Consider the following 24,974-nt stretch of genomic DNA (forward strand, 5'->3'; position numbering starts at 1 on the left):
GCGCACCGACCTAACTTGCCATAAGCGCAGGCCCCACAGTGTGCAGGCCTACTGTGCGAACAGTGCACGCACAGGGCACACGGACCCGCACCCGTCTACGCACAATGGGACTAGCACGCAGACCACGCCTCGCGCCCCGTGCGGATGGGACCATGTCCTACACTGGCTGCATGGGCATGATCCTTCCTACGGAATTTTTCACTATTTTCTCTATTTTTCCTTAAATTTATTTAAATAAAAAATATAATATGATTTTTCTTACGACAAAATAAAATAATAAGTTTTAAGAATTATTTAATCAAATAAAATACAAAATTTAAAATATAAAATACGATATTCATACAAAACTTTAAAATTACGAAATATTAAGGAGTTTAAACGACCTCAGGGCCCGAATAAATAGGATATCACATTAGAAATTAAGCACAAAAGTTTTCGGGGTGTTACAATTACTTTATCATATCACATGTTCACTTTAATTATTTATTTATATGCATAATATAAACATGAATTAACATATAACATATGCATAAGTAATATTAAATATAACAACAATTAAGCATACAACAACCGTTTAGCATTCCATTAATTAATTCTAAAAATGCTCCTTAGAATGTAGATATAAATATCAAATTCCTTTTCAAAACTTGAAGTTTTTCCTAGGTCCTTTTTTTATTCCTTCCTCTTCTCACTCTAGCACTCTCTCTCTAGAATTTCTTAGTGAATGGAAGAATGAAGTTAGAGTGGTGAAAAAATGGTGGAAAAAAGGTCCATATTTATAGAAAATAAGGACTGTTGGATTTTCACCAAGTGGCAAAATCCTGTGAAGAGAGAGGGAGGGGAAAAAGTGACTTGATGTTATGCGACAACTAATGGACGTGACTGATGGATGGCCGAAACTACGATGGTGACGCTGTAACGGCCCTAGAGATTTAAATGAAATATATGTATTAAAAATCTCAAATGCGGAAGCGTAATAAAAATTTTGATTAACATCCCTTACACAATAACTAAAACGTACTCAAAACATGAAAGAACAAACTAACTAAAAGAGATACTCGAAATAAGAAATATAAATATAACTATGGAGTCTTTAGGCGTCCCCTTCGCCGTCTTCCTGCAGAACGGGCTCGGCAACATCTTTCTGATCTGAAATGGTTAAATAAGGAATGAGCTACATCAGCCCAGTAAAGACATCACACTATCTCACCGGCACAGAAGTAAAGGTGAGTAGAAAACAAAAATGACCAATGGAGCATAATTTATAACAAACTCGTTTATTAATATAAAAACCTTTACTGTCCACTTACCTCGGTGAGATCCATGAAAACAACATATGAAAACAATAACCTTATAATATCATGAAATCATACACACTTTATAACATAACACATATCATACCTTTACATTTCAATTATCAAAAACAGATTTCATCTTTTATCAGCCTACTAGTATCCCTGGGGATCCACAGGGAGTCCCTGCTACACGTGAATCATTAACATTTACAACCTGATCCCAGGGCCGTCCCCATACCCCGTCCAGTATGGGCGCCAAAAACCATGAACCTCAATACCCCGTCCGGTATGAGGGTAAAACGGGCCGTCCCCATACCCCGTCCGATATGGGCGTCAAAACACATAAGGTCTCCATACCCCGTCCGATATGAGAGACCACGTTCCCGGTAGGATTTCCTACAAACCCGGTCCGTCCACCATCTCCCATGATATCTAGTCAGACTGTCTACATTATCCACTCATCAATTCACATAACTTTTTTGCCTTTTTTCTTGATCTCAATCATTCAATCATACACAACATGTAAACCAGTAATTGACACCAAACAAGACAACACAGTATCGGGTTCACCATAATACAAACCATAATAAAAGAAACTATAGTTCATGCATACAAGACCATAACATAATTACATCAAACATCATACTGCATTTAATACTGAAAATTAGATCAAACCATAACAGACCAACACTGTATCAGACTCGGGCTCCATTGGCAACCTTAATCAATTATACATCTATAAATTCACAAAGTACAGTTTAATTATTTATTTATCTTTAATACCGTGATAGGAAACAGGGTGAGGGGTCCTTACATGTTTTGATGTCTGAATTCGACTCTACAGTATGCATACAGGCTGTCCCTAGTTTCCCTGAATTTTTTCCAGAAAACTGAAACGCACTACTAGTACCTGCACGTGTCCCAAAAAATCCAAAATCAGACCAAGGGCCCCTTTCGGCCAATATCAAAATTCCGGCACGGCGGCGTGCTCCGGCGACAGCGCCACCGCTTGCGGCAGCGATTCGCCTCGGGTTGGTCGTTTTCGGCCGTTTTTGGCTGAATTCGGCCACACTTGCATCGATCCCTGCGATAAAACAACCCTAGGGCCCTCGATGGGCCAAAAAATTACGAAAAACCGAAACTTATCGGCAGCGGTGCTCTCGGGTGCGGCGGCTCCTCCGACGTGAGTTGCGTTTTGATGTTTGGCTCCGATCAACCTGTAGAGAAAAGAACGGTGATCACAGTAGTATAAAATTTGCATCGAACGGAGGCAGGGAAGGGCATCATCGGAGGCAAAAACAGAGGGGGGCGCGGCGGCGCCGCTGGACTTCGGCTGGGTTTTCCGGCTGTTTGGCCAGTGGTTTGGCTTCGGTTTGGCCATAGGCGGACTCAGCATCGAAAAACGAGCCAGTGCGAGAAAATTTACCTCGATTGGTGGTCGAAAACTTCCCCGGTGCGGCGGCGGGTGGCGACGGCCGGCTTCTCTGGCGTCTGGTTCTTCTTCTACGGCGAGGCACTGGCGGCTAGGGTTTTGTGGTCAGGTGTGGGTGGGGTTATTTATACCCTTTGCCTTTTAATCTCAACCGTCCATCAAGATTAAATATGGACCGTCCGATCGCGATTTAATTGGGATTACATCTGGGCTGTCCATCGCGATGCAATCTGGGCCGTCCGTGCCTGATTGGATATGAGTTGTCCGTACACGTGAATCTGGACCGTCCGTGCGCACGTTTGATCTGGGTCGTCCGTGCGCACGGGAACGGATCTGGGCCGTCCGATCGCACGCACGCGGATCGCCCACGTGGCCCGTCCCCTGGTCAGCGTTTCCTTGCCACGCGGCGTGTCCTGATTGGCCGGGGCTGCTGACCGGGCCGCTGACGTGGCTGCTGACGTGGTACAACTTTTTTAAATTGCGTTTTGACCCCCCAGTTTTTGATTTTTTTTTTCAAAAACACCTTCAGAATCCAAATTTTCACCCTTTTTTTCCAAAATTAATTTAAATTAAATTCAAATAATATTTTTACCCAATTTTATCATTATTATTATTTTTATTTTCATTAAATTAAATTAAATTAAATCAAATTAAATTAATTAAAAATCTAAAAAATTCAAATAATTAAAAATAAAAATAGTAAGATAAAAATTAAATTACTTGGGTGTTACAGACGCGATGGTGTTTTCTGTTATGTGAACTCACCTAACAAGTGCACTAGTTCAAACACGTACTATAGTGATAAACGGATATCGTCCCACGAATGTGTACCCTGTGGATGATGTTGTACCTTCTGACGAAAGTGGTGACACAAATTATCTGTTAGGGGTCACCTTTGCCAAAGTACTGTCGTGGTTATAGACTATTTAATAGAACCATTGTGGTTAGTACGACTGTGGTCATAAATCGCGTCATAGTTTGGCAAGTCAAAAATGTGTTGTTGGTAAATTGTCGTCATATATTTGATCTGGTCATTCCACATGGGTAGTCGAAAATCCATATCTGCCCTCAGTAGATAGAAGTTGGAACGACTTCGCAAAGTATGACACGAAAATCTGAGCATCTTATGATTTATTTGATTTTTTCTATTATCAGCATGATTGAATTGATTATTATGACTATGACATGATGATCTGATGTTTTAAATAAATAAATAAATTATTTTCATAAATTTAAAAAAGACCTTGACTCACCCCTTGATGGTAAGTGTTGATGACATAATTATTCACTTTTAAAATTTTATGATGTTATTTAAATAATATTTTTCTTATTGAGTATATAGAATTCGCCCTTTTCATGCCCTCCCTAGATCAGGAAGATAATGATGAACCGATTGCTGACCTACCCCTTGAAGTCTATAAGGATCCCATGAATCCACAAACCTTGAGTGTATAACTTATTTTGTACCCTGATGAGTCCATTCACATAGTAAAAGAAGAGGTCTTCTTTGTATTTTGTTATTTTGTATTTTGTTGTCACTTCTGGTCTCAGTTATATATGTGTAATTAGAACTCATATATTTTGGTAAGGGATTTGTAATAACTTATTCCGCTGCATGTAATTATCTATCATGCACTCGTAATCTACTTCTGTATCTAGCACTCTTGTGCCTTAATTACCATTTAGGATGTCACAGATAGTATCAAAGTAGTTACACGAACCAAATCCCTTACAACTGATGCTGTAGGTAGAAAGCCCTTTTGGATAACTAGGAAAATGAGTCATCTTTCCAAAAATTAGACCACCAACTCATAAGAATGATTCGAGGAAGACCTTCTGTAGAACGTATCGAAAGACCCAAGGCTCAAGATTATCCGACCAAGGTCGAGTTTACTGAAATCTTCTAAACTATCCAAGGACTGACCGTAGCCGTAGGATAGAACTAAGCCAACCCTTGCCAACATCCTGCCTTAGAATACCGACTAGCCAAAAGGTCTATCTCTCACAACATAGCAGAGTTTAGAAAGCTTAACCTACCACACTTTAAAGGTGGCCCTGACCCTTTAGTAGCGGAAGCCTGGATCTTGTAGACAGAGAAACTTTTCTCTGTCCTAGACCTAACCTTATGCTGACCGGTGAAGCAGAACACTTGTGGCGACTCAAAAATGAAGTCCTACCTACCCCTACCCTTGAGAAGTTTTCATGGATACGTTCTCTGATAACTTTTTTCCAACCTATGTCCGAGAGAAAAAGGAGGAAGAATTTTAGGATCTCCACTAAAAAAATTTAATGGTTGCCCAATATGCAGCCCGATTTGTCCAGCTGTCTAAGTTTGTCCCTCTAATGGTCACCTTCAAAAGTCATAAGATTAGGAAGTTTCTAAAGGGACTTTGTGCCGATATCTACGATCGGATTGCGATGCTAAGACACAGCTCGTATGCCGAGGTGCTAAAATATGCCTAGTTAGTCGAAGACCTTATCTCGGTCAGGCACCAACACATTGCTCAAGTCTGTACCCAACAACAACAACACCAACCCCAACAACCCAAAAGAAGATTACCCGACCTAGTAAGTAGCCACCCTGATAAACGACTCTGAGTTGCCCCTCTCCCTACTCTACCTCCACCTACTGGACAACCTGCTCGACCTTCTCAACCATGCCAGTATTGTGGTCAGTTGTATGGTGATCTACCCTATCGACGTATTAATCATGCGTGCTATCGGTGCAAAGCACCCAATACCTTATAAAGGACTGTCCTCAGTGGCTGAAGGACGTGGCTAGACCTGTAGCCCAGGGTCATGTGTATTACCTTAATGAGCCCGATGCCCTCGTCAATCTTGTCCTTATTTAGGGTATGCTTTCTATCCATGACACTTCTGCCAGAGATCTGATTGATACAGGTGCTACCCACTCTTTTATCTCGTGCATTTACTTGTAAATTAGATATTAGGCCTGAACTTTTAAGAGAAATACTAGTTGTATAAACTCTCTCTAGGGGATTATTAGAGGCTCACTATGTATATAAAAATTATAAAATAAAAGCTTCAGAAATAAAAATATTTGTAGATCTAATACTCTTAGATTTCTCAGTATTCGGCATTATTCTAGGAATAGATTGATTAGAGAAATATAGGGCGATTATTACTTATGAGAGTAAAGTTGTAACCTTGGATTCCTGAAAATAAAATAAAAATCTACTTTTGTTATTATCTAACTATTGAATAAATAGGAATATGGATGTTGATCCGACTGTGTATTTCATTCCTACTGTTTATAACTTTTCAGAAGTCTTTCTAGAAGAACTACCCAGTCTACCTCTACCACGGGAGATAGAATTTTCTATCGACCTACTTCTTGGAACTCAACGAATCTCAAAACTTACCTATCGCATGAGTTGTTCTGAGCTCATAGAACTGAAAAATTAGCTTTTTGAACTTCTTGGTCAAAAATTCATCTGCCCTAGTCATTCCTCTTAGGACGCTCTGGTGCTATTTGTGAAGAAGAATGATGGCTCCCTCATATTATGCATAGACTACAGAGAACTCAACCGGGTAATAATAAAACAGAAATATCCTCTACCTCGTATCAACGATCTTTACGATTAGTTATAAGGAGTCGTGGTCTTCTCCAATATCGACCTCAGATCGGGGTACTACCAATTGAGAGTAAAAAAAATATTTTGAAGACCGTTTTTCGGTGTCGATACGGCCTATACAAGTTTAAAATTATGTTGTTTGGGTTAACTAATTCCCATGCTTCCTTCATAGATCTTATAAACAGGATTTTCTGGCATGCACTGGATCAATGTGTCATCATATTCATTGATGATATCCTAGTGTACTCTAAGAGCCCAGAAAAATATGCAGTCCACCTATCTCAGGTACAATAGGCACTTCATCAAAATCACTTGTTTGTTAAGCTCAGCAAATGCTCCTTTTGGTTGGATCGAGTCTCTTCCTTGGCCATGTAATTTTGAAAGGAGTTTTTATGGATTCGGCCAAGGTTGAAACAATGATCAATTAGAACCCGCCCACAAACATACTTGAGGTACATAGTTTCCTAGTCTTGGCAAGTTACTATCGATGATTAATCGATGGATTTTCTAAGATTATTGCTATGTTGACCTGTCTCACTAGGAATGGCGTACTTTTTATTTGGGATTATGAATCTAGTGAAAGCTTTATGGAATTAAAGCATCATGTTACCTCTGCTCCAATGTTGATCTTCTCCAACAATACTAGAAGATTTCAGGTTTACTGCAATGCATATCACATCAGTTTAGGATGCATTTTAATGTAGAATTGTAGAGTGATCACTTATGAATCCAAACAGTTGAAGCCCCATGAGTGTAACTACCCTAGTTACGACCTAAACTTTATGGCCATGATCTTTACCTTGAAGATATGGCAACATTACCTATTTGGTAAGACCTTTGAAATTTACACTGACCACAAAAGTTTAAAATATGTTTTTTTCACAGAGGGAGTTGAACATGAGACAGAGTGTTGGACGGACCTCTTGAATGACTATGACTGCAAAATCATCTACCATCTCAGTAGAGAAAATATAGTCGTAGATGCGCTGAGCCAGAAGGAGTCCGTTGTGTTTGCCCAAACCATGGCCTCCAGTTGGAAACTAGTTGATGCTATGCAGGCAATCCGCCTCAACCACTATGGCAATGGTGCCTATCTCGCTCATATCCATGTTTTGCCTGATCTTTCTATGAAGATTTGGGAAGCTCAGTCTACGAACCAGGAAATTACAAAAAATTTGAGTAAGTTCACTTCTGACGTGTTTCCTGATTTCAGGCTTACCGATGATGGGTTGTGCAGATTCTGGGACCGTATTTAGGTCTCTGTCTCTATAGGATGGATGTTCTTAAGGTTGCCCATGTCTCTTAAACTGTCCATCCACCCCGGGAGTACAAAGATATACCGGGACCTAAAGCATCAATATTAGTGACTGGGAACGAAAAAGGACATTGTCGACTATGTCTCCCGATGCCTTACTTACTGATGAGTTAAGGCAAAACACCAGAGAACCGACAGTTTGTTACAGGGCCTTTCGATTACAAAATAGAAGTGGGAGCATGTAACCATGGATTTTGTCACCGGTCTACCCAAGACATATTCTGGCCGTAATGCTATTTGGGTCATCATTAACAGACTAACCAAAACTGCCCACTTCTTACCCATCAGAACCACTGACTCCACCAGCAGATTAGCCCACCTGTATGTCTATAAAATTGTTCGACTACATGGTGTTCTCCCATATATTGTATTCGATCGAGATCCTTGATTCACCTCCCAATTTTGGGATAGTTTCTAAGAAGTGCTTAGGTCTGAATTATACTTTAGCACTGTTTATCATCTCCATACTGATAGTCAGTCTGAATGCACTATCCAAACATTAGAAGATATGTTGTATGCTTGCATCCTCGACTTAGCTGATAACTGGCATGAGTATCTTCCCCTGTATGAATTTACTTATAATAAAAGTTATCATTCCAACATTGGCATGTCTCCTTATGAAGTGTTGTGCAATAAGCCATGCCGTTCTCCCACTTATTGGAGCGAAGTCAGAAATCAGCGTCGTTTGGGACCTAACTTCATCAAGGAGACTATCGAGAAGGTTGCTATCATCCATAGGAATTTGGCCACCGCCCAAAGTTGGTAGAAGAGTTATACTGATAATCGTAAAAGACCCTTAGAATTCACCATTAGTGACCAAGTCTTCCTCAAACATTTTTCCTATAAGAAAAAATGTGATTCAGGAAAAGAGGAAAGTTGAGCCTCCATTATGTGGGATCTTTTCAAATTGTGGAGCGTATTGGACCCGTGGCGCATCGCCTTACTCTGCCCCGGGAGTTTGTAGGTCTACATGATGTTTTTCATGTCTCTATACTTAAAAGGTACCACCCTAACCTTTCTTATATCATTCCTCATGATGAGACGCAAGTACAAGCTGATATGATGTACGAGGAACTCCTTGCGAAAAGTCTTAGTTGGACCGACAAGGTTTTACACAACAAAAGGATCCCCATGGTGAAGGTGCAATGGCAGCACCACACTCGGGAAGAGGCAACGTGGAAGTTGGAGAGTGACATCAGAGAGAAGTTCCCAAACTTATTCATGAAAAATTTGGGGGACCAAATTTTCTAAGGTAGGAGGAATGTAATACCTACAAACCTTCGCCACCTTAAGTAGTGTGCGTCGCCTTAGGCAGTGTGCACCGCGGGTTAGGCGGTGTGCCATCACTGTCTTGGGTGATGTGCTACTGTCAGTTGGGAAGCGTGCCTCTATTTTTCGCACCGCTACCGCTTCGCATCACATCACTCATTTCCCATTTACTTCCTCTCTCTTCACCAGATTTTACCACTTGGCGTAAATTTAATGGACCCAATTTTTTATAAATAGGGACCATTCCCTTCCCATTTCCTCATCACTTCCATTTCATTCTTCCATCCTCCAAGAGCTCAGAAAAAAAGAGAGTGATCTAGAGAGAGAATGAGAGGAGAAGAAGAAGAAATGTGTATAAAAAACTTTAAGGTTTCGGTAAGGAATTTAGTACTTTTAAACATTTTAAAAAGTATTTCTAGAGTCAAAATCATGAAGCTTGAAATTATGATTTGTATGATTATGATTAAATGTCTTGATAAAGCATGTTATATGATCCTATATGCACTTGATGATTTGCATGTAATTTTAAATGATATAATTTTTGTGATCAATTTCTAAAATACGAAAAAGGAGATTAAGTATGAAATAGTATGAAAAATATGAATCTATATTGACATGCATAATACGTCAAGTGTTTTGTTAGGTTTTTTTATCTCTGAAGGATTTCTATTCCCTCTTCCCTATCTGGTCTGGAAAGACGTAAAAAAACTGCTTTATATGGATGATGACGTATCCTCTGATGAGAGTGGTGACATAAATTATCTGTTAAGGGTCACTTTTGACAAAGTACTGTCATGGCTATAGACTATCTGATAGGACCACTGTAGTTAGTATGGTCATAAATCATGTTATAGTTTAGCAAGCCGAAAATGTGTTGTTGGCAAATTGTTGTTATATATCTGATCTGGTCATTCCACATGAATAGTTGAAAATCTGTATCTGCCCTCAGTATATAGAAGTCGAAACGACTTCGCGATGCATGATACGAAAATATGAGTATCTCATAATTTATTTGATTTTCTCTATTATCAGCATGATTAAATTGATTGTTACGACTATGACATGATGGATCTGATGTTTTAAATAAATAAATAAATTATTTTTTAAATTAAGAAATGTCCCTGACGTCCCTAATGGTAAGTGTTGATGACATAATTATTCATTTTTAAAATCTTATGATATTATTTAAATATTATTTTCTTTACTAAGTATATGAAACTCATCTTTTCCATGCCCCCTCCCCCAGATGAGGAAGATAGTGAGGAACCGATCGCTAATCTATCCCTTGAAGTCTTTGAGGATCTCGTGGATCTACAAACTTTGAGTGCATGACTTGTTCCGCACTCTGATGAGTCCATTCGAATAGTAAAAGAAGTGATTTTTTTTGTATTTTGTTGTCACTTCTGGCCTCAATTATATATGTATAATTGGAACTCATATATTTTTATAAGGAATTTGTAATAATTTGCTCTACTGCATACAATTATCTATCATGCACTCATAATTTGTTTCTCTATTTGGTACCCTTATGTCTTACTTAGCATTTAGGATGTCACACAATCTCAATATGTTTCATCTGATAATGTTGAACTTGATTTTGACCAATACTTTGGCTACTTAATTATCACAAAATAATGATAGCCTTTCTTCTTTAAATAGTTTTAATTCCTTCATTAGTTTTTGCAAATATAATAATTCACATACCCCTTAGGTAATGCTCTATATTCTGTTTTAGTACTAGAATAGATAACTACACTCTATTTCTTACTTTTTCATGTAATTAAGTTGCCTCCAACGAGTGTATAGTAACCAGTAGCTGATTTTCTATCATCTGGAGATCCAGCCCAATCAATATCTGTAAATACTTCTATCTTAAGATGATCATTTCTGGATAATAGTAGACATTTTTCTGTTACAGGTTTTAGATATCATAATATTCAAAAGACTGCATATAAATGAGTCTCGTGAGGATCATGAATGTAGTGACTCACCAAGCAAACTGCATATGTTATATCCAGTCTTGTATGTGAGAAATAATGAGTCTTCTAACCAATCTCTGATATTTTCCCATATCAATTGATGTACCACTACTTGTTTGTAGTTTGTGATTACTATCAATAGAGGAATCTGCTGGCTTGTAACCTAACATATCAGTCTCTTCTAACAAGTTTAGGATATACTTTCTTTGATAAATGAAGATTCCTTTATTAGATCTAGGAACCTCAATTTTCAGGAAGTACTGCAATTTTTCTAAATCTTTAATTTCAAACTCTCGATGAAGAAATTTTTTTAATTGAGCCATCTCCTTTATATTATTTCCAGTCACCACAATATCATCTATATAAACAATGAGAAGAGTGATCCTACTACTCTCACAATACTTGATGAACAGGGTATGATCAGCATTACATTGTTGAAATCTAATAAAGATCATAACTCTTCTAAACCTTTCAAACCATGCTCTTGGATACTATTTTAATTCATATAAGGCATTTTTTAATTTACAAACCTTTTCTTGTGGTTTTTCATCTTCAAATCTAGGTGAAATTTCCATGTATACCTCCTCCTCTACGTTCCCATGGAGGAAAGTATTTTTGCATCAAAATGGTGTAAGTCCAAATCAAAGTTAACAGCATAAGACAATATTATTTTTATTGTGTTTATCTTTACAAGAGGTGCAAAAGTCTCTTAATAGTCAACTCTATAAGTCTTAGTAAACCTTTTAGCTACTAATCTAGCTCTATACCTTTCAATCGACCTATTTGCTTTGTGTTTTACAGTGAACACTCATTTGCAACCAACCATCTTCTATCCTTGTGGATGTGAAATAAGCTCTCATATTTCATTCCTTATTAATGCTTTCATTTCTTCAGTCATCACTTCCTTTTATTTGAGATCTCCTAAAATTTTCCTTCAATTCTGTGGAATAGACACAAAGGAAATGACAAGACAAAAGCTCTATAGAAAGGAGATAAAGAGCTATAGGAAATAAAGTTAGATATAGGATGCTTAATGCAAATCTTTATTCCTTTTCTAAGAATAAGGGATTTATTAGATAAATCACAATGTAAGATAACTCACAAATATCTTCAGGAACTGAAGAAGATTCTTGATCTGGAATAAACTGCATGATATTTTTTTCTATCTTATCTCTCCTTGAATACCTCTTCTAAGAGTAACGAGTTTATCAGATAAATCACAAGATAAAGATAACTCACCAGTGTCTTCAGGAACTGAAGAATATTCTTGACTTGGGATAGACTGCATGATGGTTTTTTCTATTTTATCTCTCCTTAAATACCTCTTCAAGTTCGGTTTATTCAAGTGTCCATTATTTTCTTCTTAAATAAAATTTTCTAACATAGAACTCTCCCCCTGAATATGATTGTCAAGAGTTACCGAACCGAACATCACCTCTTCCTTCTCACTCTCCCCTTGAAGAAGTGTTGGGTTGGAGCTGAAGTAGGGTTCAAATTCTCTAAAAGTAACATCCATAATCACAAAGTATTTTCTAAACGATGGATGATAACACTTGTAACTATTTTGGGTAGGAGAATATATAATAAATATGCATTTGAGAGCTGTAGGTTCTAACTTACTCACATTTCTAGCATTGACAAAACAAATACATCCAAACACTTTTAGGGGAACAGTATGGGAATTGTTTCATTGCAAAACCTCCAAAATACTTATAAAATTGAGGACTCGTAAAAGCATTCTATTAATAAGATAGGTTACTGAGAGAACTACATTTCCTGCAATAACTTTTAGGTAAATTCATGATGAATATTAGTAACCAAGTTACCTCGAATATGTGTATGTTTTTCTTTTTAGTAACCTCATTTTATTCACTAGTGTAGACACAACTTATCTGGTGAATTATCCCCCATGACTCTAAATGGGTATGGAACCTACTATCTATATATTCTATACCATTATTAGTTCTCAAAATCTTAACTTTAACGTCAAACAGTGTATATATTATTTTATGAAATAATTGAAAGCATGAAAATACATTATTTTTTGCTTTCAACAAGTAAATTCATATTAATCTAATACAACAGTCAATAAAAGTAAACCATCGGTGACCAGATAAAGAGGTATCATGAATAGATTCCCGCACATCAGAGTGAATAATCATAAAAGAATTAGAATTTCTATTATTACTCAAATAGTAAGAACTCCTTTTATGTTTAGCAAATTCACACTCATCACAAAATAAAGAATCCATCGAAGTTATGTTAAATAAATTAAGATATAATTTTTGTAAAACAAAAAAAGAAGGTAGTCCCAACCGTCGAGGTCATTTTAATATTTCTAAATTTACTTCCTTATTCTCAATGGTGGCTTGATTCCTAATTAGGTTCTGACTTCTTTTTAAGACATATAAGTCATCCTGCAGTCTACTATAGTCAATCATCTTTCCTATTCAAAGATCCTAAAAGATATAATAATCAGAAAAAAAAATTCAATTTTACAATTTAGATCTCCAATAATAATACTAGTAGATAAAAGGTTATTAGGAAAACTAGGCATATATAAAACAGAAGATAGTATAATATTTGACATACAATTAATAGACTCTATTCCGGAATAAGAGTGTATGATCCATCTATTATACGAACAAGAAAAAATAGGAAAGACATTCTTTGAAACAGTCTATCATGTATCTGTTAACTCCAGAGTTTATAATCCAAATATCAGTAGCAGGAATAAGAGGAAAAGAATGAATACATGATTTTGTTATATCTGATGCACCAATAGTTGATGAAGAGTTAAGTTGAGACATAATACACTTCAGGTTTCAAATCTCTTCGATTGAAAAAGTTCCAACTGTTAGTATTTTAGGTGCTTTTCTTGTCCCAACTAAGTTTATTTGAGCTCTCATAGGTCCACCTTTCCTTCCCCCACAACCTCTAGTTGGTCGTCTTTGTAATTTTTAGTAAGTTTCCTTAGTATGTCTCGATTTGTCACAATAATCATAACTCTTTCGATCTTTGAATTAATCAGACTGAACAATTAACTCAGCTTTCTCAACTAGTACTACATAAAGCATGATATTTCTTCTGCTTTCTTCTTAGTGAACATAAGAAAAAGTTTGTTCTAATAAGAAATGATTTGTGATGATGGGTTATCAAAACTAGGATAAATTATTTTTTTTGCTTCTGACATTTTTGACTACTAAAAACACAAAAAATAATAACCAATAATGAATCTCACATGGATAGAATAAACCTCCTAACCAACGGAGACGAAAAGCACTGTGAGACTAGAGAAGATCACCGGAGACAAGTATGTCCAGCGAGACAGGAGAACCAGAGTTGGATCCGAGATAGACAAGTCTGGACAGAGGCAGATGCGTCCCGCGAGAGGAGAAATCGTGATTGGATTCTGACAAAATCAGGTAAACTTGCTGGTGCAGGGCGAGACACAGTCGCACTGCTGGAAAAAAATCAAAGATCGCGCGCAGCCGCGTGAAGAGAACCTGTTGGTGCAACAGATCACACGGGTGAAGCATATCAATCAATCTATCAACAGATCACACTGCAAAAAACAGTGTGCAGACCTGTGCATGAAATCAAAGGCCTAAGTCGAGCAACCCGTGCACGAAATCGGGTAAAAGAAGGGGCACGAAAAAGCACCTGATCTCGACAAGAGAAAAATCACAGCGATTTCAAGTCGATCAGGTCGGGGAAGGGCTGGGATTTTGAGCAACAGCCAGAGGAACATAAAACATTGTGAACTAGACGGCCGTGCGCAAAGGAGCAGCGCAAATTACCGTACGCGAACAGAGAATGGAGAATAGTGGGTCGGGTAGGCCGAAGAACAAGTAGGGCGGCAAGCCGGTGGTGAGACTATGACTCTGTTTAGGTGGATGGTAAGAATATTCTAGGGGTTGAAAGGAATCTTAAAATTAAAATCTTAATATATCTTTATCTCTGATACATGAAAAATTTAAAAAAAAATATTTACTTTGTTCTTTATTATAATTTTTTATGTTAGGAATGACATATATATATACAAAATTTTTATATACAAATAATAAAATTATCCTTAGAGTAAGCATTGTAAATAGTTATAAGAAATTAATAGTAAGAGGTATATAAGAAAAAATATTCTAACTATTTAGCCAACAAAATATTCATGTTAACAATCTCTCTTATTTCTTTCTCCTATTTTTAATAAAATATTATATTGAAATAATTTATCTTTATAAATTTTTCTAATATGGACCAAATCCTCTTCTAGCTAATGAACACTAAGGGAGAAGGAAGGTTTAGGGGCATTGTATAAGGAGAAAAACATCAATGACTTTATTTTTTCTAAGTCTTTTGCTTTTATAATGATAGAAAACCCAATGATACTATGCATTGAAAAAAGTAGAATAGACTCGTTTAAAACCCAATTAAATTTGAATAGACTTGCTTAAAACCCAAGTAAATTTGAACTGACTCGCTTAATTCTGTTCTAGTTTTTAACCAAAATCATAACCAATGTAGGTCAATTTGAAACATGTTTTTTCTTTTTTTTTTTCATCACACTAAAGTAGAAAACATTTAGATTTGAAGTAAAATTTATTTAATTTTGACTCATTTGTATATATATATATATATATAATGTTATATGTATTTTGATTTTAACTAAAAATATATAATATATATCTCAAATGGGGTGAGATAAGTTGATTTTAACTCAAAACTTATACAGAATGAATTAGATGCCACAACTATGAACTCATTTTGAGTCTCGGGTAGGTTTGAGTTTTATTAATTCACAATTGGGTAGGATTTAGGGTTCGAGAAATTTGTCCCAAACTTGGCCTATTGCCCCTATTCTTGTTATTTTAGTAAAATTTTGGCAATGGACATAAAAAATTTTATGTTTGCAAAAATTCAAAATTCACCTCCCTCATTCAAATACCTAGTCTAGATTGTGAGGTAAAAATGATATATGCTAATATCAAGATGACACATTGCATCAAGAAATATTGTGCCTCATTTCTGGGGCTATAGAATGGATGGTGCAACCGCATAACCTTAATTATTTGTGTTTCTTCATATGATATACACAATAAGATAGAATCATCAACTCTATAAGAAAAACGTAATATCATTTGACTTAAATTCTCTTGTATCAATTGTGTATATTTAAATTCTATAATATCCCAAAAAAATGAAAGTAAGTGTGTGAATAGTGTAAACTATAAATAGTTTAATGAAAGTAAGTGCATAAATGACCATAGGATGAATTAAGGTCATGATATAAGAAAAAGTGGCAGTATATTGTGAATGACTTCAATCAGGTGTTTTTTTCTTTAGATGGGTGTGTAACAAGACCTTAAACTAAGTCGTCAACTTTATAACGAGAAAATAATATCATGAGTTAAATATTTTTAACTCAATTGTATTTGTTCGAATTCTATAATATCACCTGAAAAGAAAATAAGTTACAAATTTTATCCATGAGCATGAAGTAAATAGTATAATGATAGTACAATGGATAGGTGATTTAGGAGGGAAGAAATTTCATGCAGATCGGAGGATTTACTTTAGCCAAGGCAAGAATTGAAGCAGGGAGAACCCACAGTCCCTCTCCACAAATCAACCCGGAAGCCACAGCTGGGACCATCAGCTCAGCCTTATTTGCATTAAGTTTTTGCCATATAAAAACAATCAACGTCCCCAAGCACATGTCAATCGCAAAGTAGGCTCCAACAAGAAACGGCACTGCCATGGCCATTGGCAGTGGCATCCACTTTCCTATTTTAGCTGTTCCGAAATCTCTCACGACATTTACACCGACTGCAAATGCAAAGAAACCATAACAAAGTTGCAAGCAATGTTGAGGTAAGGCTGAGAATCCTTCAACACCTAAAATAGCCATGTTTCTGTAGATTAAGGCATAAGGAGCTTTGAAATCTCCATAAGGATTACCCACATCAAATGCCTTGTAAAACAGAAAGAAACTAAGTGGAGCTGTTATGCACCCTATTGCCGTCCCAATAGCTTGGCTTACAAACATTGCTCTAGGAGATGTTAGAGTTAAATGAGCTGTTTTGAAATCTTGCATCAGAATGCAAGAAACAGATACAACAGATTTTATCAAACCACACCCAGCAAGTCCTGCTACCACTCCATGTTCTTTTGCAGACAATGCTGCTAACACAAACAGCGCTACTTTCCCATAATTATAAGCCATGTTAATGTCAGTGAGACCAGCTCCATAAGCGTTGCAGAATGCTAGAGATGGTGCAAGCATGTAAGCCACCACAACATAGTACCATTTGAGGGGAGGGAACATGATTGGGATGACAATTATTGATATGGTGGCTAAAGTGATGTATCCCACCAAACCTACCCACATGGGTATGCTTTCTCTGATGAAAATTTGATCTTGTTTTGGATTTTCTTTTGGCTCATAGCTTTCTCTTGCTGAAAAACGTTAAAAACACCTGTCACTTACATTGTGATGCTTGAAATTATGTATCCAATCATGTATTTCTAACCTGTATTAAGCTTCTTGCTCTTCAATCTGTGAAGAATGCTGAAGCCAGTCACAAACATTATCTTGAGGAAAGTGTAAAGTCCATCTCCTAAGAGGAGAGCAACAGATAGAAAGACCTATATAAAAGTAAGATACTGGTGGAGTAAGCATTAAAAGTAGCAGCTACTCGCTGTACACATAAATTCTGTTTTCTGTTGAGATTAATTTAATTAACCTTATAACCATATAAACTCTTCATGTTAGTTTCTTCCAAATTCTCAGGAAACCAATCTCCTTTAAGCAGATTGATAAGTGGCCACAATAGTCCATATGAGAGTACAGCTCCAAGAAGAAGAGACAGATTCACTATATGGGGACAGATCATTCCTGTTCCAATGAAGGTCAGGCTAAAATCAAAGTAGAATCTGCAAAAAAAAAAAAAAAAAAAAAAAAAAAGCACGTCAATTAATGTCAATCTGTTTAATTCATGCCTAATGATGTAATATAGGACTGCAAACACTTACGTCTGTTTCAAGGCTTGCAACCCAAAAGTGGGAAAGTGCGAAAATCCGCAGTCTTCTTTCCCTGAGAAAAACCACTGAAAAAATCCCCAGAAGAAACTGATAGAAAAGTACTTAATGAATCCGTGCACTTGTTTCCTGTGACAATCAACACTCATAGATTAAGTTTATGGATCCATTCTTATAAGTTGTAAGTTATGAATATAAGCAGGATAAGTATTACTTGGCCATCTCATCGCCTCGGGTATGGAAGCCATTGATGAGAACTGCAGTAGCCAAGCCGCTTGGATAAGTCAACTTAAGGTCAATTATCATGACCTGTAGAATCAAATTATGAATATGAAGTTAATAAAAAAGATATGTTCTCTTGGACCGAAAATTAATTGTAAAGATGATGTTAGAAAATCATACCTTTCTGAGTGGAATTAGTACAAAGAGCCCAATAAAGCAGACTAAAAAAAGGAAGGCAGTCATCCAACCAAATCCAGGCTCCTTTACATCACCTGCTGAGTTTCCTTCAGTATTCACCCCTGATAATTCGTATGTCTTCCTGTTTAAACCCAGAAGATAAGAAGCAAATCCACCTGCAACCCATCAAACTAAATAATTTATAAATTCTATAAACCAAATAAAAATTTATAAAACAAGAAGAAGAAATTTAAGGATGCCAAAACCTCCAACAGCTATGCTATAACATGCAACAGCACAGGTTTGTATCATGGTATTCTCTTGCCTACTGAAAGGTCTTGTTACAAAACCAGCTTTTTGAAGAAGTTTTGTCCATGTCCTGATAAACACAAAGGCGAGAAGTGCAGCAGAAACGTTGAGATGAGGGACTATACCAGTTGTGAGGTTTAATTTCATTACTATGATACTGAATATACTTCCAATCACAATGCTCACAAAAACTCCTCTTAACGTTATTTGTCTTGTCCATGGTTCTTGAACTCTCCTCGACACCAATTCGCTATTTTGTTCTTCATCTTCTTCTCGTTCCTTCTCTCTTTGAATCTCTTTCTTTTCTTTTATTTCCTCCATTTCCTTATTAACGGTTCTCACTGGATTTCTCTCTGAAATGAAAATTTTATTAGTTAATTCTTAATTACAAGTAGCAAGAATTATACAAGATGATGAAGGGGCAGGAAATAATGAAGAGTTAAGGAATCAATCTCTTGAATTTGTAAGAAGATGAAATGGGTTCATGCGTAATTCTCACCTTGGTTTCTTCAAATATTTCTGCCCTCGTAGCTAAGGTTAATACATTTATTTTCTCCTTTCCTGATCAAAATCTTTTCACTGAATAATACATCACCCCATGCAGGACCTACTTACAAAAAGAGTGTACTTGGTTTGGTCAATAGTCAAGCCAGTAGTATCTTCTTATCTTCTCTAACAGAACAGAACACAAGTAGAAATCATGGCCATTTTTTCATATTCTGTTGAAATCTAACCCTTAATTATTTGGTGTATTCTAAAATAAAATCATGTATAGTTCACTATCTTGAAGTTTCATAATTAAATGATTGATTCATTTGTTATGTTGATTACATAAAAAGCCTTATATAATTGTAAAAGAGACATCTTAAAGAAAAGACTAAGAAGATTTATCACTTTCTTCCTTAATTCTAACAAATTATGTATCTCTATAAGATATTTGAAGTTCATTCATAAATTAAACTTAAATTACATTAAAAAAAAAAAAAAGATCAATGAAAACAATGTTAAAATCATATAAGATTTGTTTTGATAACTAAAACAGTACACTTATTAGTTAAACCTTAAGATAATAAATTATCTAAAAGCAAATCATAGAATTTTTATTTTGAAATAAGTAAAAACTCTTTGTGAAAATGATGGGATGATGGTAAAGAGGATGCACGTAAATCTCTTATTGCTGCTCATCATTGAGGAAAACATTTTTCAGTGCATCTGAAAAAGGGACAATTGTTTGACAATATAATAATGTGCTACCATCGAGTTACAATGAGTAAAAGTTTCTTCAACAGTCAATGCTATATTTCTAAAGAATTCCTTTAGTTACTACTAAACATGCTTTGAAACATTCAATAAATACATCAAGACGAGTTTTGATTTTTGGATGAAAAACTATCTCATCATAGGTTAAGCACCTCTAAATTATCCTCGGTATTTTCAAAATGGCCCAAGTACTAAGGCAACTCAAAAGAAAGATAAATTAAATTTTAATTCTTTTATGCAACTATCTAATAATATTAGATTACCAAGTATGTAAATATCAAAAAAGAGAGTGTTGAATTTATGTTGGTTCAGCCAACACTCGTGCTTCCTACTTCTTCCTCAATCCAACTATTTTTCTTAAACTCTTACATAAATTAGTTACTTAGTGTTTAATATTTTCCAACAGCTTTTTCCAAACCCCTCTCTATAACAAAACCCAAGAGAAATAAAAGAAATTTAAGATTCACTCTATTAATAGAGTCATTTACAATTGAGAGTTCATTTAAAAATACAATTGCAGCACATTGTATTTTTAAATATTAAAGCGTAAGACTACATTCTCCATTTATTTTTTGAATATATTTTCATCATGACATATTGTTGAATAGAAAATTAAAATAAAATATCTTTGATTTTTTATTTATCTTTTAAGTCATATTTATTTTTCTTTTAGAACTTATTCTAATAAAACATTAAATTTTCTTATCCGTCAAAATTAATCTAAATAGTTCAACAATTTCATGCATGTATTGATGTTTTTGGTAGAACTTGAATCTTTTTAAGGCATATCATTCTTTTGTCTTAAGGTTTTAATTGAAGCATATTTCCATATTTTGAAATACCAAACATGGTATTGGATGTTAAGTAATGATATCTAGCGAACAGTCAAATTCTCCTTGATATTTTATCTTTGTGTCTCTTTAATAAGCCTTGGTTTTCTTTTTTTTTTTTTTTTATATCAAAAACAAAATAAGAATATATATATATATATATATATATATATATCTACATGTACAAAATAAATATCCAAATCAATGAACAACCACCTAGACTAAGTGAGAACAACAAAAAAAAATATCTTATTTTTATTATTCCACATAATTATTTTGAGATAAATATACGAGAGATCTCCCTTCAATAAATATATTTATTATAAATTTTAGTACGACCAATTAGAGAAAAAATTTTTTTTATATTATTTAGATGGTTAAGAATTTGGTTTAAAAATTTATTGTTTTCTGCTCAGAAAATTTGAGTGATATGTTTATGAAACTTATATTTGTGTTAGTGCGTATATAAATTAATTAAGCATTTGTTTAGTTGGACCTCTGGCTCTAGTTTTCCAATTAAAAAGACAAAGCTTGGTAAAATATTGAAAGTGGAAAGTGTTTTCATGTACAAGGAGTTAATTCTTTTAATGTGAAATTAAAAGTTTGAAAAATATATTTTTTAAAAATAAAATCATTCATATGAGGTTAATATATTAATTTATTATCAAATGTATTTATTATATCTATTAAGTTTTATTTAAAATTAAACAATAATATATATTATTATAATAACTAAATGTCTAACCTTTGGAAAATTATTTTGAAAGGTTTGGAACTCCTGTCTTTTTTCTCTGTACCATTGACGTACGATACAATTGAATATTAAAATTTTAATTTTCTTCAAAAGTTGTGTGGATAACACAAGTTGTTGTTTCAGACCACAAAAATTTATTGCAATTAATTTATAAATCAAAGTAGGACTCCGATATCAAATATTATTAACCCACGTATCTTATAAATACATATTATTTTTTTTTTTATTTGTGGATTTGGTTATTGATAGTTTTAGATTCGAAGCAATAATTGTGATGTCGCATCTTGGCCATGTGTTCTCCACGGGATCAAATTGAATTCAAGAACTCAGATATTTTACTAACACAATTAATCATTAAAAAATATTAATATTAAAATAATAAAAATTAGTACATAAATTATTTTAAAACAATAAAAATAATAATTGTGATGTCAGATATTTTAGTTTATTTATTTATTTAACTAACATAATTTAATCCTTGAAGAATATTATGTTACTTTAATTAAAAATTCTTTAATCAATTACTTCTTCTAATCTTATTTTGATTAAATATTTAATTTTTGAGAAAATTTTAGATATAAAAATAAAATAAAATTATAATATATAATTATTTATTTAAAATTTTAATTTTTAACTATCTATTAATAACTGTTTTTACTAGTATATATGTATATATTTAATTCATTTAGTTCCGTGGAGAACACACGGCCATGTTTAATTTTAAAAAATGATAAAATTATTTTATTAAACTAGAATTAATTTATGTAAAATTTTAAGATTTTTTTTTCAGTTGATTAAAATTAAAATTATATTATTATATTATTATAACGTCTCCGCTTCTCTACCGAGAAGAAATGCTATCACACTTATAAAATTCACTAATATGCAGCAATATAATAAAAAAATATATATATTTCATACACCTCTTGCATTTCGTAATATTACATACTGACATGGGGCGATAATTTATAATATTTACTTGCAATAAATTATTCTAATTTAATTTTCCTTACAATGTACAATTCAATCAGATTGGTATTTAATCTCCAAAAGCTAGAAGGCCTTTCTTTAATGTCTCCTGAGATTACTTCTTATCTTTCTTGAATCTTGGTGTAAATTAGAGTAAGTTTTACTCACCCAATAAGACTGAGACAATATTTTATGATAGAGACATGCACGCATATATTCACACAAGTGGAGGAAAACATATGCAACTTTATTTAAGAAAATACCAACCTAAAAAACATCATACCAAAGGAAAAATGTAACATCCCTGGAAATTCAAAATGAAATGTATATTAAAAATATCAAACGTGGAAGCGAAGTCAAAAATTCGATTAACATCCGTTACACTAAAACCAAAAAACGTGCTCACAATATAAAAGATTAAACTAGCTAAAGGAGAAACTTGAAAGTAAAAGCTACGAATATGACTATGGAGTCTTTAGGCGTCCCCTTCGTCGTCCTCCTGCGGAACCGGCTCGGGAACAATGTCTTCCTGATCTGAAATGATTAAATAAGGAATGAGCTACACTAGCCCAGTAAAGACATCACGATATCTCATCGTCACGGAGGTAAAGGTGGGTAGAAAACACAAAAAGACCAATGGAGCATAATTTACAACAAATCCTTTTATCAATAATAAAACATTTACCATTCACTTACCTCGGTGAAATTTATTAAAACAATATACGAAAGCAATAACATCATCATCATCATGAAATCATATATGAACTGTATAACATAATACCTATCACACTCTTCGTAATTCAATCGTTACACAACATATTTTCCTAATTCACCAGCCCACTAGTATCTATGGGGATCCATAGGGGTCCCGCTACCCGTTAATCCTTAACACTCGAAATCATATTCTAGGGCCGTCCCCATACCCCGTCCGGTATGGGCGCCAAAACATAGACTTCATTACCCCGTCCGGTATGAGGGTGAAACGGGTCGTCCCCATACCCCGTCCGGTATGGGCGCCAAAACACATAAGATCTCCATACCCCGTTCGGTATGGGAGACCACAATCCCGGTAGGGTTCCCTACGGACCCGGTCCGTCCACCATCTCCCAGGATAACTAGTCAGGTTGAACACATTATACAATTTCCATTCACATAATCTTTCATTCTCCTTTTCCTTCAGTCAGCATTATCGATACACATACAAACAAGCAAAACGATAATTTATGTCAAACAGACAACATACAGTATTAATATCCCAGTCATTCAATCCATAATCAATAAAACAGTAAAATATGCACACGAAACTATAAAATGAAAACATCAAATCTCATACTGCATTCAAAACTGTAAAACAGGCCAAATAACAGTTAACCGACAAACACACTAGACTCGAGCTCCATTAGCGACCTTAAGCAATTTCACACATTTGTTGATTCATGAAATACCGTTTTATCATTTATTGAACTTTAAAACCGTGATAGGAAATAGGGTGAGAGGTCCTTACACGTTTTCGGGTCTGAACACGGCTTCACAGTGCGCTTGCAGGCTGTCCCTAATTTTTCCTGAATTTTTTCTGGGGAACTGAAACGCACTACTGGTACCTGCACGTGTTCCAAAAAATCCCAAATTAGGCCCAGGGCCCCTTTCGGCCAATATCGCAACTCCGGCACGGCGGCTCCGCCGTGCTCCGGCGGTGGTTCGCCTCGGGTTGGCCGTTTTCGGCCGTTTCCGGCCGAATTCGGCCACACTCGCATTGGTTCCTGCGATAAAACAGCCCTACAGCCCTCGGGGGGGGCGAAAATTTACGAAAAACTGAAGCTTACCAGCGGTGGTGCTCTCGGGTGCCGCGGCTCTCCGGTGAAGTTCGTGTTTTGGTGATTCGGCTCTGATCAACCTGTAAAGAAAAGAATGGTGATCACGGTGGTATAAAAATTGCATTAAACGGAGGCTGGGAAGGGCCTCATCGGAGGCAAAAACCGAGGAGGGGCGCGGCAGCGCCGCTTGCTTTTGGCCGTGTTTTTCGGCCGTTTGGCCGGGATTTTGGCTCTGATTTGGCCACTGGGGAAATCAGCGTGGAAAAACGAGTCGGGGGTATGAAATTTACCTCGATTGGCGGTTGGAAATCCCTCCGGTGCGGCGGCGGGTGGCGGCGGCCGGCTTCTGATTCGTCTTCTCCGGCGAGGGCAGGCGGCTAGGGTTTGGGGTCTGGTGTGGGGGTCTTATTTATACCCTTTTGCCTTTTGATCTCAGCTGTCCATTTTGATTTAATCTGGGCCGTCCGTTTTTGATTAAATCTGGGCCGTCCGTGCGCGAGATTGATCTCGGCCGTCCGATCGCGCGCACGCGGATTGCCAACGTGGCCCGTCCCCGGTCGACGTGGTTTTGCCATGTGGCAGGTCCTGGTTGGCCAGGACTGCTGACTGGGTCTGCGACGTGGCTGCTGACGTGGCGCGCGCGTTTTTTTTTTTTTTTCCTCAATTTTCCGGGCGCTACAAAAAACTTGTCCTAATTTTATTCACTCTCTTCTTAAAG

At 35.7% G+C, this 24,974-nt stretch overlaps 1 protein-coding gene and 1 long non-coding RNA gene across 5 annotated transcripts; both read right to left on the reverse strand.

Annotated features, from left to right (window-relative positions):
• Positions 1 to 931: 931 nt before the first annotated feature.
• LOC110825597 (uncharacterized) lies at positions 932 to 14,814 on the reverse strand. Of its 2 annotated transcripts, none has more exons than XR_015818476.1 (3): positions 14,474 to 14,814; positions 14,128 to 14,392; positions 932 to 1,149 (listed from the first exon to the last, which is right to left on the reverse strand). It is a non-coding gene; the product is annotated as an uncharacterized LOC110825597 (long non-coding RNA). The 2 variants fall into 2 exon arrangements; XR_015818475.1 differs by having other exon boundaries at positions 14,550 to 14,809.
• A 1,431-nt stretch (positions 14,815 to 16,245) lies between these two features.
• YSL1 (YELLOW STRIPE like 1) lies at positions 16,246 to 19,306 on the reverse strand. Of its 3 annotated transcripts, none has more exons than XM_022056065.2 (8): positions 19,129 to 19,306; positions 18,587 to 18,982; positions 18,324 to 18,496; positions 18,136 to 18,230; positions 17,916 to 18,050; positions 17,627 to 17,816; positions 17,414 to 17,528; positions 16,246 to 17,339 (listed from the first exon to the last, which is right to left on the reverse strand). In XM_022056065.2, the coding sequence occupies exons 2-8, from the start codon at positions 18,948 to 18,950 to the stop codon at positions 16,417 to 16,419; spliced, it is 1,995 nt and encodes a 664-aa protein (XP_021911757.1). In that variant the 5' UTR covers positions 18,951 to 18,982; positions 19,129 to 19,306; the 3' UTR covers positions 16,246 to 16,416. The 3 variants fall into 3 exon arrangements, with proteins under 3 accessions (XP_021911757.1, XP_088074120.1, XP_088074121.1); XM_088217994.1 differs by having other exon boundaries at positions 18,755 to 18,982; positions 19,129 to 19,301; XM_088217995.1 differs by lacking the exon at positions 19,129 to 19,306 and having other exon boundaries at positions 18,587 to 18,699; positions 18,816 to 18,956.
• Positions 19,307 to 24,974: the final 5,668 nt, after the last annotated feature.

The sequence above is a fragment of the Carica papaya genome, chromosome 4 (genome assembly GCF_054855325.1).
Source record: "Carica papaya isolate Zhongbai chromosome 4, ASM5485532v1, whole genome shotgun sequence".
Classification (NCBI taxonomy): domain Eukaryota; kingdom Viridiplantae; phylum Streptophyta; class Magnoliopsida; order Brassicales; family Caricaceae; genus Carica; species Carica papaya.